Genomic DNA, 16,373 nt, shown 5'->3' on the forward strand with positions numbered 1-16,373 from the left:
TTGTTTCAAATTAGAAGTGTCGTTCTTGGATGAGTCAAAATAACCCATTAACTACCTGGAGATTCACTAGCCTTGCTGGTGCTATCTTTCCTCCATAGCCCTACTCTCCTACTCTCACTAGTTCTTTCATTAAAACTTACAGCAAAGTTGCATTAAAATAGACTTCCACAACTCAGAGGAAGGTGGTCTAAGTGTACCTGATCTAAAGCTATATTATATAGCAGCAGTCACCAAAACCATTTGGTATTGGCTACGAAATAGACCGGTAGATCAGTGGAACAGATTAGATACAAAGGACAAAAAAGGGTACATCTATAGCAATCTAATCTTTGACAAACCCAAAGATTCCAACATTAGGGATAAAAATTCATTATTCGGAAAAAATTGTTGGGAAAACTGGAAATTAGTATGGCAGAAATTAGATATGGATCCACACTTAACACCATATACCAAGATAAGATCAAAATGGGTCCATGATTTAGGCATAAAGAGGGAGATAATAAATAGATTAGAGGAACAGAGGATAATCTACCTCTCAGACTTGTGGAGGAGGAAGGAATTTATGACCAGAGGAGAACTAGAGATCATTATTGATCACAAAATAGAAGATTTTGATTACATCAAACTAAAAAGTTTCTGTACAAATAATACTAATGCAAACAAGATTAGAAGGGAAGTAACAAATTGGGAAAATATTTTTAAAAACAAAGGTTCTGACAAAGGTCTCATTTCCAAAATATATAGAGAACTGACCATAATTTATAAGAAACCAAACCATTCTCCAATTGATAAATGGTCAAAGGATATGAACAGACAATTCTCAGAGGAAGAAATTGAAACTATATCCACTCACATGAAAGAGTGTTCCAAATCACTACTGATCAGAGAAATGCAAATTAAGACCACTCTGAGATACCACTACACACCTGTCAGATTGGCTAAGATGACAGGAACAAATAATGACAAATGTTGGAGGGGATGTGGGAAATTGGGACACTAATACATTGCTGGTGGAGTTGTGAAAGAATCCAGCCATTCTGGAGAGCAATCTGGAATTATGCCCAAAAAGTTATCAAACTGTGCATACCCTTTGACCCAGCAGCGCTACTACTGGGATTATATCCCAAAGAAATACTAAAGAGCGGAAAGAGACATATATGTGCCAAAATGTTTGTGGCAGCTCTTTTTGTTGTAGCTAGAAACAGGAAGATGAATGGATGTCCATCAGTTGGAGAATGGTTGGGTAAATTGTGGTATATGAAGGTTATGGAATATTATTGCTCAGTAAGAAATGACCAGCAGGAGGAATACAGAGAGGGTTGGAGAGACTTAAATCAACTGATGCTGAGTGAAATGAGCAGAACCAGAAGATCACTGTATACTTCAACAACGATACTGTATGAGGATGTATTCTGATGGAAGTGGAAATCTTCAAAATAAAGAAGATCCAACTCACTTCCAGTTGATCAATGATGGACAGAGGTAGATACACCCAGAGAAGAAACACTGGGAGGGGAATGTAAATTGTTAGCACTAATATCTGTCTGCCCAGGTTGCATGTACCTTCGGATTCTAATGTTTATTGTGCAACAAGAAAATGATATTCGCACACATGTATTGTACCTAGATTATATTGTAACACATGTAAAATGTATGGGATTGCCTGTCGTCGGGGGGAGGGAATAAGGGAGGGGGGGTAATTTGGAAAAATGAATACAAGGGATAATATTATAAAATATATATATATATATATAATAAAAAAAATTAAAAAAAAAAATAGACTTCCACAGACTCCATTCCTGGTGGTCAGGGAATTAAATGATGAGGTCTAGTGGCAGGTTTGGGGTTCAGGGAACCAAATGAATAGGTTTGGCTCCCCTATTATCCCCTTGTGATTTGGCGCATGGGTAGGGAGCTTTGGGAAACCCCTTTCTGGTGGTGCAGAGATTTTTCATAAAGGAATTTACAAACCTGAAAAAACTAGTGATAAAAAGAAGTCTATTATAGGCATTGGGAAGTAAAGTTTAGAGAAATCCCAAGAGAGGCATAAAGTCTTGTTAAGGAAATAGGTGAGAGAGATAAAGAGAGGCTAGTGCTGGAAGAGAATATTCTAGTGGGCAGAGGTTTCCTTAGCATAGCATGGCATAGCATAGCATGGTATGACATGGCATGTTAGGACCTCTGCAAAGAGAGGGTTTTAAATTGGCTCTTTTATAATAGGAGCTTTGGCTACAAGTGAGTCCTGCTCCATGGGAACTGGAGTTCCAAGTTGGCTCTTTTTATCTACAAGCAGGATTTCAGCTTGAGCTGGAATTGAGAAAATCTTAGAATTAAATAGGGTTGGAATTCTCCAGTTTAGGACTGAACCAACCCCACCTAGATAACAGAATGAAGTTGTTTATCTTGTTTCCCTCCGGAGAGGTTACACAGATGCAGGGTCCAAGGAGAATCTCTCCTTCCAGCAGTTTTAGAGAGTTTCAGGATCCCTTCTTCAATAGTAGTCACCCTCCTTGAATCTTAGTTTCTTCATTAATAAAATATAAAAATCTGTTGTTGTTTTTTAAAGTCATAATCTCACAGAATTGTTGTGAGGATCAAATGAGATAATGTATATTTTTTGAAAACTATAGAAGTTTTAGCCATTATTTTTCCACATACTCAAAATTAATAAATACAATTAAAGTCTCCTAAATAAAGACATAATTTCTCTCCCTAAAAACAAATTAGAGCAGACAGAAGACTAACAGATTTCACACAATATAAATTTTCATTATAGCTAAAGCTTGGGAAATAAGCCAACAGTGAACATACACATTGTCTTTAACTTTTTCCTCAGTAGAAAACATTTTCCTAACCAAGAAAGAAAGTTGTAGATGTGTGTGCTCTTTTGATGCCAATTTTATTTGCATATCTCTATTTTCTTGGGTTTGTTTATTTCAGCCTAAATCCTTTGTACGAAATAATCGCTCAGAAGCTGAATTCAGTATCCATCGGATTCTGCCCCCTGACTCTGGTGTTTGGGTTTGTAGTGTAAACACAGTGGCTGGAATGGTGGAAAAATCTTTCAACATTACTGTTAAAGGTAAACCTCACTTTCTTGAGGTATAAGATATCTTCCTTAACCCACAATAACATCTTAGTTTAAGGCTCTTAATAACATGGGGTCCATGAATTTGTTTTTCTGGGAAAAAACATAAAGATTTTAATACAACTGGTTTTCTTTGTAATTTTGTATATTTATATATATTATGTATATTGTGTATTTAAACATATTATTCTGAGAGGAATTCCATAGGTTCCTCTAAGGGCTCCAAGACACACAGAATGGGGAAGAACCTGTGAACTGAAGTACTGGAAATGTTCTAAAAAAATTATAATCTGTCTCAAAGTGGATAAGAAGGAGATGTTTTCAATGTACAGAGAGAGCATTTTATGCTGTGATGTTTTCATTGTTTTCCAGAGCCCCAAGCTTTGACTTTTTACCCATTAGGCATCAAAGTGAAAGGTTGTTATGTTTCACAATAATTCTGGCTTTATTTTGCAAGGATGTTGTGATTTGTTAGCTTTTAACAAGTTTGGAAAATCTTTTGTGTAAACCCTAAATGGGTTACCATTCATTATGCTGTGTCATATTGCACAAGTAACAAAAATAATTTTTATAGAGAACCAGAAAAATTTGGTAGTTCCTTTACTATGCTAGAAATGTCTGAATTTTTCTCATGAAAATCAGATCAAAATATTTCAATTGGATAAGTACATATGTCTAGAGGGATTAAGGGAGATTGGTAGATTAATATAACTAGAAGGTAGCTATCTTTTAGACCAACTCTTTCATTTTATAGATGAGAAGCCAACATGATTTACATTGGACCTTTTATTACTTGTTTAGAAAGTCTTTGGGATAGGTTCAGAATTCATTTCATAATGGAGTATAAGACTGTATTCATAGTTTTTTTTTTTTTAACTATGCCATAGTTTTTTTTTTAAAGATCAAAAATTTATAAATGAATTTTAATTCTGTTGCCAAGAGAGTAAGTAAGAGTCAACATCATCCTAGAACTCTCAATGTTTTTTTGAATGTTTTCTGAGTGAGCCCTTTATCAATTTTATTTTGTAGAAAGTTCACAGGGTCAAAATAATTTTTCATTTTGTGCAATTTCAATTTGTGCAAAAGAGGAAATGGTATGAAGACTTATCTTATATAAGTCCCTGAAAGGTCCATAATCTTTGGTAAATAAATAGCAACAAGTTAAAAGCAAACCAATTTGGTCCAATTGCTGCCTCCAGGATCTTATTCTCCTTTAACAAGGTTACTCATACAACTTAACAACAACTATGGCTCAGTAATTAAGAGTGTTGGGCTTGGCATCAGGAAGATCTACATTCAAACTGCCTCAAATCCTTAGCAACGAGATTCTGATCAAAGATTCTAAGATTACAAAGATCACATGTAGAGTGCATAATAGGATTTCAAGTTAGATTTAAAGCAAGGAAAGCAATAGAATTATGAGCTAGAAAAGGAATAAGATGTAATCTAGTTAACTCCCTTATATTTTTAGACTGGGAAACAGATCTCAAAAGATTATGTGATTCATCCAAGGTAATAATCCAATGTAATAAGTGGAAGAAATAGGGTGTGAACCTTGGGCTTCTGATTCCAAATCCATTTGGATAGCATGTATAGATAATAATTTATTCCTTCATTAAAGCCTTTACATAATGGCTCTCAATGGTATGCAAATGAACTAGATTATGCCAGTGGAACAAACACTCAGGCAAATCCTATATCAAACAAGAAAGGAATTGAGAATGGATTTGACCAGTAGACTATAGCTATATTCCAAGGACCAATCAGACTAAGTTCTGAGAAGCCAGAAAGTTAGTTAAATTTTAGAGGCTGTTCCAACTCAGGTTCCTACAACCTGGAAATATTATGATTTGTTTCCTATCAATGTAAAGAGTGTACAAACTGAGAAAAATTACCATCTTTAGAAATACCGAGTCATTTATTAACTCAAGGCAGATTTTTATCTTTCTAAGAAGACATCTGTAAAAACCAACCAAACCAAACCAACAAACAAAAACTAATGAAGAGTAAGCCCCTATTAACTGACAAATTTAAGTCTTTAGTCCTTTTTATGGACATGTGAAATTTAAGCACAATTGATCTTGTTCTCTGGAAGTTTCCACTCATGAAGGAAGAGAACTTCAGTTTTAAAACAATGAGGTGGTTTTAGTCATCAGATCAAAGCAACCACTGGAGAAAGGTCAACATGGCTATAATTAATTTATTATGCAGTTTCCCTACTTAGAGAAATTAAGTCAGCCAATCACTTGTACACTCCTGCTGTTCATCTACTCATTTATGATATGGAATGGATTTGGCCTAAATTTGAATCTGACAGACTTAATTTTGATTCATATGAGACAATCTATAGCTTTGGTAAATTCTTTACTCTTTCATTTCATAGAGGGATGAAAGGGGAGAAATGAATGTGTTAATTTGAATGTGAACACAGAAAGAAGAAAGACTGATTGACAAACATTTTAAAATTCTTTGAAATATGAAAAACTAACGCAGCAAATATTTCCTAATGTATTTTGCTTAAAAATTACAATAGGGTAGCAGCTGGACCTGTGAACCTTATTTGCTATAAGAGAATCCAATGTAAAGGAAATTTGTACAAATGCAGGTTGGCACTTTCTCTGTAATGTACCTGTCTTTGAGAGTTTCCTAGAGTAATGAGGAATTAAATAACTTACCCTGTATGTCAAAAGGAGAATTGTATCCAGGTCTTCTGGACCTTTCAAGGCCAATTCTTTATCCACTATGCTTCTCAAAAATAAAAATTTTAAAAACCAAAAAGTCAAAAATGTCTAATAGTGAGAGCTAATCTGATTGTTGTCACTCTAATTAGTTCCCCCAGAACCTTTGAATGCACCAAAGGTGATGGAGGCCGGTCACAACTTTGTTATCATCAACATCAGTTCTGAGCCTTATTGGGGAGATGGGCCAATCAAGTCCAAGAAACTTCTATACAAGTCCAGTAAACAATATGAAACCTGGAAACATCTGCAAGGTAAGGGTGAGATTTCAAAAAAAGTGGCTTTTTTGTGTATAATATGATTAGAATTCATACACTTCTGTTGTCTTTTAAACTCCTCTCTCCTTCCCTCTTCAATTCTAAGATAATTCCATTGCCAATACTTTCCCATGCATATGGTGAAATGAAGTCATAGGAGTTGCTTCTGAATTAGGTGATAATTTGGTAGCCTTACTGGTCAGTTGTAAACCCTCCGGTGGCAGTGAGATATAGCACAGGGAAATAAAGGTAAGGATTAAACATTTGTACAGAACCTTCTATGTACTGTGCTAAGCAAATAGGATCTCTGATCCTTACAACAGTTCAAGATAGGTATTATAATTCTTCCCACTTTACAATTGAACAAACTGAGGCAAAATGAGGAGGATCACACAGTTAATAAGTGACTAAGGCCAAATTTGAACTCGGGTTTTCCTCCTCTCTTCATGTTTACACCAAGTGCCACAGAGATAATATAGAGCTGAACTAGCTGAATTTTCTTATTTTGCATCCTGCTATCTTATTTCCAAATGCCCAATTTATTTTATCTATCTATCAATCTATCTATCTACTTACCTTCCTACCTACTTCATTCATTCATTTATATTTTTGGAGAGATGTGATTTTTTTTTTTTTTTTTTTTTTTTTTTTTGATGAAGGGAACTCCAAAAAGGAAATTCCCTCTATCAAAGTGGATCTGTTTGTACTCTATAACTAAAGAATATTAAAGTGTCACCTGAATCTTTGAGAGGTTTTAGTGACTTTCTCAAGAATGACAAAGTTTTAGAACATTTATCTGAGGATGGGATATTGACAAAACTAGAACAAACAAAGAAATAAAACATATTTGAGTTGTACAAGGAAAGTATATCACTTACTGATAAGGCCAAGAATATCATGAAATAAGACTTGTCTACGTGAGAAAAGTAAAGTACTGAAGCAATTATGATGATGGAGAAAGATTTTTTTTTTTTTTTTTTTTCCTCCTTTTTAGCTCAATAATCCAGATGGCTATATTTAACAAATTCACTATACCATTCCACAACTCTTTACTTTTTTCTCTGTAGACCCAATCAAAAATTCATACACAGTTAATAATTGACTAAGGCCTTAAAACTAAAATGCTAAATTATTGTTTCTAGAACCAGTGCTCAAAATGTCATTAGCAAGAGGCTTTATATCCTTCCCCAGTGAAATCCGCCATTGATTCCCTAGTATTCACTCCCCTGTTCATGCTTCCTGGAAATGGTAAGCTTTAATGAGGTCTTCAAAATATAGTTTAAAAAAATCTAATGAAGCTACTGTCATTTGGAATTAATAGTAACTCTAACAGAAACTAAGAAAAACATTGCTAAATAAAAGATTGGGCACATATTTTTTATTTCTTTGGATTAATCCATTTACATTTCTGTGTAAAATGTACATGGGTCTTATAAATCACAAGCTTTAAAGAGCCTTTACCGACTCCTTGCTAGCTTGGTTCTGGCTCTTCTATTCTATTTCATAAGATTATCTGCTTAAAACTACAAGAGATTTAAAAAATCACTTTGCTTAATTTCCTCATTTTACATATGAGGGAAAATGAGGTCTGATTAAGAAATTTGTCCCAGACCACATAGATAGCAAGTGGTCCAGATATAATTCAAACTAAGATCTTTTGACTAAAGGTCAACTCTCTTTCAACTGTATTTAATATCATTTTTAATTTTTTATTTCTTTACTATTTCAGATAGGTATTTGCTCCTTTCCTATATATACCCATTCCAACCTTTACTATTCTGAATTAATGGGGTCTTGCCAGATAGAAGGATATGTAATTACAGATTAAATCCTTGCAAACTTTAAAGCATTCCATAATTCTAATTATTATTTATTACTATCTGAAGGTATCGAGATACATAGTCATAAATCTTTGCCAATTAGGTAATCCCACAAGATCAATAAAGAATCTTTTCAGCCAGTTGATTAGAGTATATTATATTATATATATTAGAGTATATATTACAGTATTATAGATATTAATCTATATTAATTATATAATTATAATTATATAATCATAGATATTAATCTATAATGTACTGTAATATTAATATATTACAGTATATTAGAGACCATAATAATCTACCCTAGAGTTTAAGCTTTTGAACCTATTTTCAAAAACCCTTCCCCCCCCCTTTTTTTTTTTATAACAATTTCTTGGTCTAAAAAAGTATAAAACTAATTATAATTTTCTGGGCTTTCCTTTTCTTTATTCAGTAAGTAAAGAAATTGTAACACTGGACTCTTTGGAATCAAGGACAGAATATGAGCTCTGTGTTCAGTTGAGCCGCCAAGGAGAAGGTGGTGAAGGACATCCAGGCCCTGTCAAACGTTTTACGACAGCATCCATTGGTAAGTAGTAAGTATACAGGAGTGCAATAATTGATTAGGTATCCTGGTGAAAAAAGTTATGAAAAGAATATGAACTTCTAATTGACCTGCTTTTTTGGCAGATTTATAGCTTGACTACTGGTAGAATAGGGATATATCTTCCTTCTCCTACTTAAAAAATTATAGATTTAAAGCTGAAAAGAATGCTAGAGGCTATCAAGTCCAGCCCATTTATTTTGCAGTTGAGGATATAAAGAGAATAAAAAGAGGTTCAATGTTGTATGAGACAGGATTTAAACTTCTAAGTCTGGTATTTGAATCTACCACTGAATCTATCCAAAATATACACCCCAAACAGCCATATGATACCAATACAGACCTCCTAGACCAGTGGTATCAAACTCAAATAGAAATCGTATGTAAGAATTCTAATGGGCCATATATTGACTAAAAAAAAAAATCACTTATTAATATTATCTATGTTATATTTTTAATTATTCTGACAAATATTTTCCAATTACATTTTAATCTAGTACCAGTAACAATTACGCACTGCCACTTATTTGGCACCTCTCATTTATAAGATTTCTTTTGGGGGATAGGTTTATTCCACATATGAACCATAAAGGAAAAAAAAAATTCATTTATTTAATTGAGATTCTTACTTGCTATTGTTATTCTATTGCATAAACCATACAAACTACTTTTCTTGGGTTAACTTTGAATCTGACTCTTGATAGATAGCTCTTTGAGCTATAGAAGAGTCTTTCAAGCCCAACAGTTAACCCTTGCCTCTGAAACCTCTTGCTTGGTATTTTTTATAAGTAATGCCTGATCTACTCTGATTCCTGATTAGATTCAACAAAATTTGATTAAATGCCAACAGTATTAAAGTCATTTTGATTTAAAGGGCTATTATGGGAAAGTCAGTTTTCTCATGTATAAAATGAAGATAACAATAGCACCTATAATACAGAGTTATTATGAGGATCAAATGAGGTAATAAAGGAGATGCTTAGGGATAGGGTACACTGAATAATAGGCATAACATTCAAAATAAGTAACATTCAACTTTCAGAAAAGAGATTATATTAATGTGTGACTGACCACCCACCCAGTTACTTCTCTATAAACTTCTTGTTTTTTTTAGTTTGACAAACTTTTTATCTAGCTAAAAAGCAAATCTGTTTATGATAAGAAGCACAGAAAATAATCTACATATCAAATATGCTGCATTTTACCTGGAATTTTCCTCTCTCCCTTTCCCCATTTCAATTGGGTGTCTGGAAGACAATTATTCTAACTGATAACACTTTGGTACTGTCAAATATTGCTTTTTCTCGCAATATTCTCCAACTCCAACCCAAATTTGAAAACAGAGAAAATAAGAAAACAGTATTAGTATATGAATAAATTCAGTGATGAAGCCTGCAACAACAGGGATGTTGTTTCTTTAATTGTTGTTATTGCTGTTTAGAAAGGGGTTCTTAAACTGAGATTTATGAACTTTTGTATTATGATATTAAAGAAAAGTTCTGATTCGCTCCTATAAATGACGCTCTCAAGCTCAATTAAAAAGTAAAAGTAAAAAGTTTTAATCAAACAAGACAAGGTACAGACAATTTAGATTTACACAACAAAACAAATAGAAATAAGAACAATTGACAACATGACAATTATAGCAGATAGAGGAAGAGAATACATCACCAATTCAAGGGAACCTCAAAAACTCAAATGGCTGGGTGTCCCGTTTCACCTCAATCAACTTGAATTGTGCAAAGATTTTTCCGGGCGAAGCATCCTCCCCACAGATGAGACTCAGTGGAGATGCAAGATTCTCAATCTTATATACCTCTCTTAAACAAAGAGGGCTTTCAGCCAAGAAGTCTGGCACGTATACATGTGTAGAAATACGTGACTTTCTAGTGTTTTGACTTACTCCATATATTATCTTGACATATATAAAAATATGTGACCATCTGGTGTTTTGACCCATTCTATATTGTCTATACCTTGAGGTATTTCCTTATCAATTGTATATGCTCAGGGAGGAAGCCAACCGCCCTAAGCATAGACATTCCCAGGAATGGCTAGTTCCTGGTATCTATTGTCAAGGACATATAGAGTTCATGGAATGGTCAAATTCCCATAATTTAGAAGCTCAGGCCTGTTAGATTTGAGTGAGCTTACAATTCTAATATGAAATTTAAATTTCTTATTCAACTTGTTTCTTAAAATATTTTGATATAAGAAAAAAATTCATTTTCTTATATTATATATTTTAGTAATCACATATATGTTTACATTTTCATTTATGTATACACATTATATATGTATATGTGCATTGTGTGTATGCATTTAAAACCATTATTCTGAGAAGAGATCCACAAAAATGGTTGAGAACACGTGGGCCCCTAATAACTTTCTTTCCTTCACAGTTATTTTATTCTCCAACATTTAAACATAGCATTAAAAAAGAGGCAAAGTGACTAATTTTTTAAACCTTATCTTATTCTTTATTTAAAACCTTATGTTTAGGTTTTACATCACTTTTATTTCTAAGTATGTTTGCTTTTCTCTATCCAAGTAAGCCATTCCTTTAAAAAAAAAAAAAAAAAAAAAACTTTTTAAAGAGGGAAAAAAAAAAGTAATTTAGTAAAACCAGTTCATTTAATTCATTCAATCCACACCTATACTTACCTATTTCTGCAGAGGAGATGGAAATTAAATAATTAATTTTCAATTCATTAGCATCCCTGAAAAACTGATTGGCACTCAGTAATATTATGACCCCCAAAGTGGTTGAAGAGAGATGCTGAATGAGGAAGAAATATGCTTTGTTAGCATTAGACACTTTCTAAAAGTACAAAATGAGCCTAGTCACTACAATAGGAAACTATCCAGACTTTGGAGAAGCCCATAAGACTGGGAGTGGGGGGAGCAAGGAACAATTTTAAACTAGGTTAAAGGCTGATAAAAAAAAAAAAAAAACAAAAAAAAAAAACATGGAAGTCAAAATATGACTTAGGTGAAAAGTATTTATGGAAGAGATCATAAAAAAAATTGACAAAAATTTCATACTGTCCTCTTCATTTAAAATAAATTCAAACAAGAATGTAGTTGGAATTCTCTTAGAGTATGTCAAAATAGTGGGGCAGAGCCAAGATGGTCAAGAAGGCACACACGACTTTCTGAGCCTCTCTCATATCCTCACAACCAATTATTAAATTCAGCCTCAAAAATAGTGCTTAACTGGTAAAATTCATGAAGATTAGAAGTACAACTTGCCAGCCAGAGATAATCTGGAAGATCGCCAGAAAAGGTTGATCTCTGTGGCTAGAAAAGTTATGGAAACGACTTTGCCATAGGCTGACTGCTCTGCCTTGATTAAAAAGTAGTAGACCAGCAGAAAAATTAAAGCCAAAGGTAGAGGCTACTCTAAAAATGCCAAAACTTAACAAGATCTGGCTATACCTACCCAAAACTGGAAGTGACTCAACACAGATCACAGCGGCAATCTGCAGCACAGGGCTCTAATAGGCAGTCATTAATCTGCACAACAGGGTGGGTGCAGCCATGGGCAGCCTCTTATCTGCACAGTAGGGGGCTTGGCCTGGGACAATATAACTTCCCCAGAGCAACTGTGCTTCCCTAGGCAGAGCCACTTCTGGTGCCATGGGGCAATTCGCTGGCAACTACTAATACCCACAGCCCCACAGGGCTTTGGCTTGGGATAGTGACACTTTCACTACTCAACCTCTAGCCTCAGAGCAGTTGCTAATCCACACAGCCAGGTTCTTGGCAGGGCACTTCTTGGCCGTGTGGACCTGAATCACTCCGATGGTTGGGAACACTTTCCCAAAGCACTTCCAAACCTTGCCACTCTTTGTAGCCTTTTAGCACCTATCCCTGCTTTGCACAGGAAGTTGGTAACCTCCTAGCTCTGAAGGCAGACCCTACAGGCTTTAAAAAAATGAGTAAAAAAATCAAAAGGTCTATCAATAGCTTCTATAGAGAAAGAGAGCAGATTTTCAACCCTGAGGAGAATAATAACAGACAGTCTCCAGGCAATTGTTGGTCCTCAACACAAAAGGCTCTCCTAGAAGAGACTATTAAAAACCTTAAAAGAGAGCTAGAAGAAAAATGGGGAAAGGAAAAAGAAGCTATGCAAGAGAGTAACAACTTCCTGAAATGTGAATTGGAAAAGGTAAAAATCTCTCAAGAAGTGCAGGGAAACAGAATTTGTGAATTGGAAAAGATAAAGAGCTCTCAGGAAAGTAGGATTTGTGAATTGGAAAAAGAAAATAACTCACTTTAAAAAAAATTGTGAAATGGAAAAAAACTCCTTAAGAGCAAAACAACTCATTCAAAAACTCAATTGGATATATACAAAGAGAAGTACAAAAAAAAAAAATCTAATGAAGAAAATAACTCATTAAAAATCAGACCTAAATAAATAGAAATGAATGATTCATTGAGACATCAAGAATCAGTCAAGCAAAACCAAAAAAAAAAAAGAAAAATTAGAAAGAAACATTAAATTTCTACTTGGAAAAACAACAGACCTGGAAAAGAGATCTAGGAGAGATAATCTGAGGATTATTAGACTTCCTGAAAATTATGATGATAAAAAGAGCCTAGATACTATTTTGCAAGAAATCATCAAAGAGAACTGCCCAGATATAATAGAACCAGAAGGTAAAATAGGCGTTGAAAGAATTCACCAACACCTTCTGAAAAAAGACCCTAAAATAAAATCTCCAAGGAATATTGTGGCCAAATTTCAGAACTATCAGACTAAGGAAAAAATATTACAAGCAGCCAGGAAAAAAATAATTCAAATACCAAGGTGCCACAATAAGGGTCACTCAAGATCTGGCTGCCTCCACATTAAAGGATGGAAGGGCCTGGAATCTGATATTCCAAAAGGCAAAAGAAATTGGAATGCAGCCAAGAATAAACTACCCAGCTATGCTGAGCATTTTCTTTCATGGATGAAGATGGACATTTAATGAAACAGATGAATTCCATTTATTTCTAAGGAAAAAACCAGATCTAAAGAAAAAATTTGATCTCCAACCATAGGACTCAAGAGAAGCAGAAAAAGGTAAAAGAAACTCTTGAGAACTGTATTTCTGTTGTGGATATACATAAAGACCACATGTATAATTCGATTTTACTGATATAACATGAAAAAAGGGAAGTAGAAATGGAAAGGGGATAATGTCAGAAAAAGGGATAAGGGGAGATTAAAAAGAAGGAAACTACAACCCACAAAGAGGCAAAGGAAACCTATCATATCTGATGGAAGTTAGTAAGATTCACACAATGTTTCTCCCCCTCTCTCTCATCAGAGTTGGCTCAAAGAAAAAATAATTGATATATTTGTTTTACAGAGAATTTTCTCTCACCTCATTAAAAAGTGAGAGAGGAAAAGGGAAAAGGGAAAGAGGAATAAGGAAAGGGCACAAGAAAGGGGAAGGAATTCAAAGGGAGGAGGGAGGAATCTTAAAGAGGGAGAGCTGTGTGACGCAAGTGGGACCCATAAGTTTAATTCTGCGGAAGGGCATAAGGGGGGGGGGCAAGAAAAATAAAAACATAATCTGGGGATAATGTGATTGCAGGAAATATAGAATTAGTAATTTTAACCATAAATGAGAATGGGATAAAGCAGAGATGAATAGCAGACTGGATCAAAAGTCAGAACCCTACAATATGTTGTTTACAGGAAACACATTTAAAGCAGGGATATACACAAGGGTAGCATAGACAATGAAGCAATAGCAATACTATACATATATGCACCAAGTGGTATAACATCTAACTTCCTAAAGAAGAAATTAAGAGAATTGCAAGAAAAAATAGACAGCAAAACTATAATAGTGGGAGATCTCAACCTTGTACTCTCAGAATTAGATAAATCAAACCACAAAACAAACGAGAAAGGAATTAAAGAGGTAAATAGAATATTAGAAAAAATTAGGTGTGCTAGGTCTTTGGATAAAACTGAATGATTATAGAAAGGAGTATACTTTCTTCTCAGCAGTTCATGGAACCTATACAAAAATTGACCATATATCGGGGCATAAAGACCTCAAAATTAAAGTGCAGGAAGACAGAAATAGTAAATGTTTTCTTTTCAGATCACGAGGCAATAAAAACTACATTCAACAAAAAGTTAGGAGTAAATAGACCAAAAAGTAATTGGAAACTAAATATCTCTCAAGAATGATTGGGTGAAAAGCAAATTATAGACACAATTAATAATTTCACTCAAGATAATGACAATGAAACTTCATACCAAAATTTGTGGGATGCAGCCAAAGCAGTAATGAGGGGAAATTTTATATCTTCAGAGGCTTATTTGAATAAAATAGAGAAAGCAAAGATCAATGAATTGGGCTTGCAATTTAAAAAACTAGAAAAAGACCAAATTAAAAACCCCCAATCAATTACTAAACTAGAAATTCTAAAATTAAAAGGAGAAAATAATATTAAAAGTAAAAAAAAAAAACCTATTGAATTAATAAATAAAATTAAGTTAGGTTTATGAAAAAACCAATAAAATAGATAAATCTTTGGTAAATCTGATTAGAAAAAGGAAAGAGGAAAATCAAATTGTTACTCTTAAAAATGAAAAGGGGGAATTTTCCAATGAAGAGGAAATTAGAGCAATAATAATGAGTTATTTTGCCCAACTTTATGCCAATAAATTTCATAACTTAAGTGAAATGGATGACTACCTCCAAACATATAGGCTCCCTAGATTAACAGAGGAGGAAGTAAATTGCTTAAATAGTCCCATTTCAGAAAAAAAGAAATAGAACAAGCTATTAATCAGCTCCCTAAGAAAAAATCCCCAGGACCAGATGGATTTATGTGTGAATTCTACCAAATATTTAAAGAACAATTAGCCCCAATGCTATATAAACTATTTGAAAAAATAGGGAATGAAGGAGTCTAACGAAATTCTTTTTGACACAGACATGATACTGATACCTAAACTAGGTAGGCTGAAAACAGAGAGAAAATCTTCTTAATTAATATTGATGCTAAAATCTTGAATAAGATATTAACAAAAAGACTACAAAAAAAATCATCCCCAGGATAATACACCATGATCAAGTAGGATTTATACCAGGAATGCAGGGCTGGTTCAATATTAGGAAAACTATTAGTATAATTGACCATATTAATAACTAAATTAACAAAAACCATATGATCATCTCAATAGATGCAGAAAAAGCATTTGAAAAATCCAGTATCTCTTCCTATTAAAAACACTTGAGAGTGTAGGAATAAGAGTTTTCCCTCAAAATAAGCAATAGTATCTGTTTAAAACCATCAGTAAGTATCATATCATATATAATGGGGATAAACTGGAACCATTCCCAATAAGATCAGGAGTGAAACAAGGTTGCTCACTATCACCATTTCTATTCAATATTGTATTAGAAATGCTAGCTAGCTTTAGCAATAAGAGTTGAAAAAAGAATTAAAGGAATTAGAATAGGTAGTGAGGAAACCAAATTATCACTCTTTGGTGATGATATAATGGTATACTTAGAGAATCCCAGAGATTCTACTAAAAAGCTTTTAGAAATAATCAACACCTTTAGCAAAGTTGCAGGATATAAAATAAACCTACATAAGTCATCAGCATTCTTATATGCCACTAACAAAATCCAACAGTTAGAGTTACAAGGAGAAATTCCATTTAAAGTAACTACAAATAGTATAAATTATTTAGGAATCTATATGCCAAGGGAAAATCAGAAACTTATGGGCAAAACTACAAAACACTTTCCACACAAATAAAGTCAAATCTAACCAATTGGAAAAATATACAATGCTCTTGGATTGGGCGAGCAAATATAATAAAAGATGACAATGCTACTTAAACTAATAGCACTACACCAA

At 33.7% G+C, this 16,373-nt stretch overlaps 1 protein-coding gene across 1 annotated transcript in view; it reads left to right on the plus strand.

Annotated features, from left to right (window-relative positions):
- The window catches only part of TEK (TEK receptor tyrosine kinase), a 167,224-nt gene that overhangs the window by 64,667 nt on the left and 86,184 nt on the right, over nt 1-16,373 (plus strand). Inside the window, exons 9-11 of the mRNA XM_074280794.1 lie at nt 2,941-3,082; nt 5,919-6,080; nt 8,340-8,474. Coding sequence (XP_074136895.1) covers nt 2,941-3,082; nt 5,919-6,080; nt 8,340-8,474 — 439 coding nt within the window. The remainder of the gene's footprint in view (nt 1-2,940; nt 3,083-5,918; nt 6,081-8,339; nt 8,475-16,373) is intronic.

Source organism: Sminthopsis crassicaudata, chromosome 1 (assembly GCF_048593235.1).
Source record: "Sminthopsis crassicaudata isolate SCR6 chromosome 1, ASM4859323v1, whole genome shotgun sequence".
Taxonomy (NCBI): Eukaryota; Metazoa; Chordata; class Mammalia; order Dasyuromorphia; family Dasyuridae; genus Sminthopsis; species Sminthopsis crassicaudata.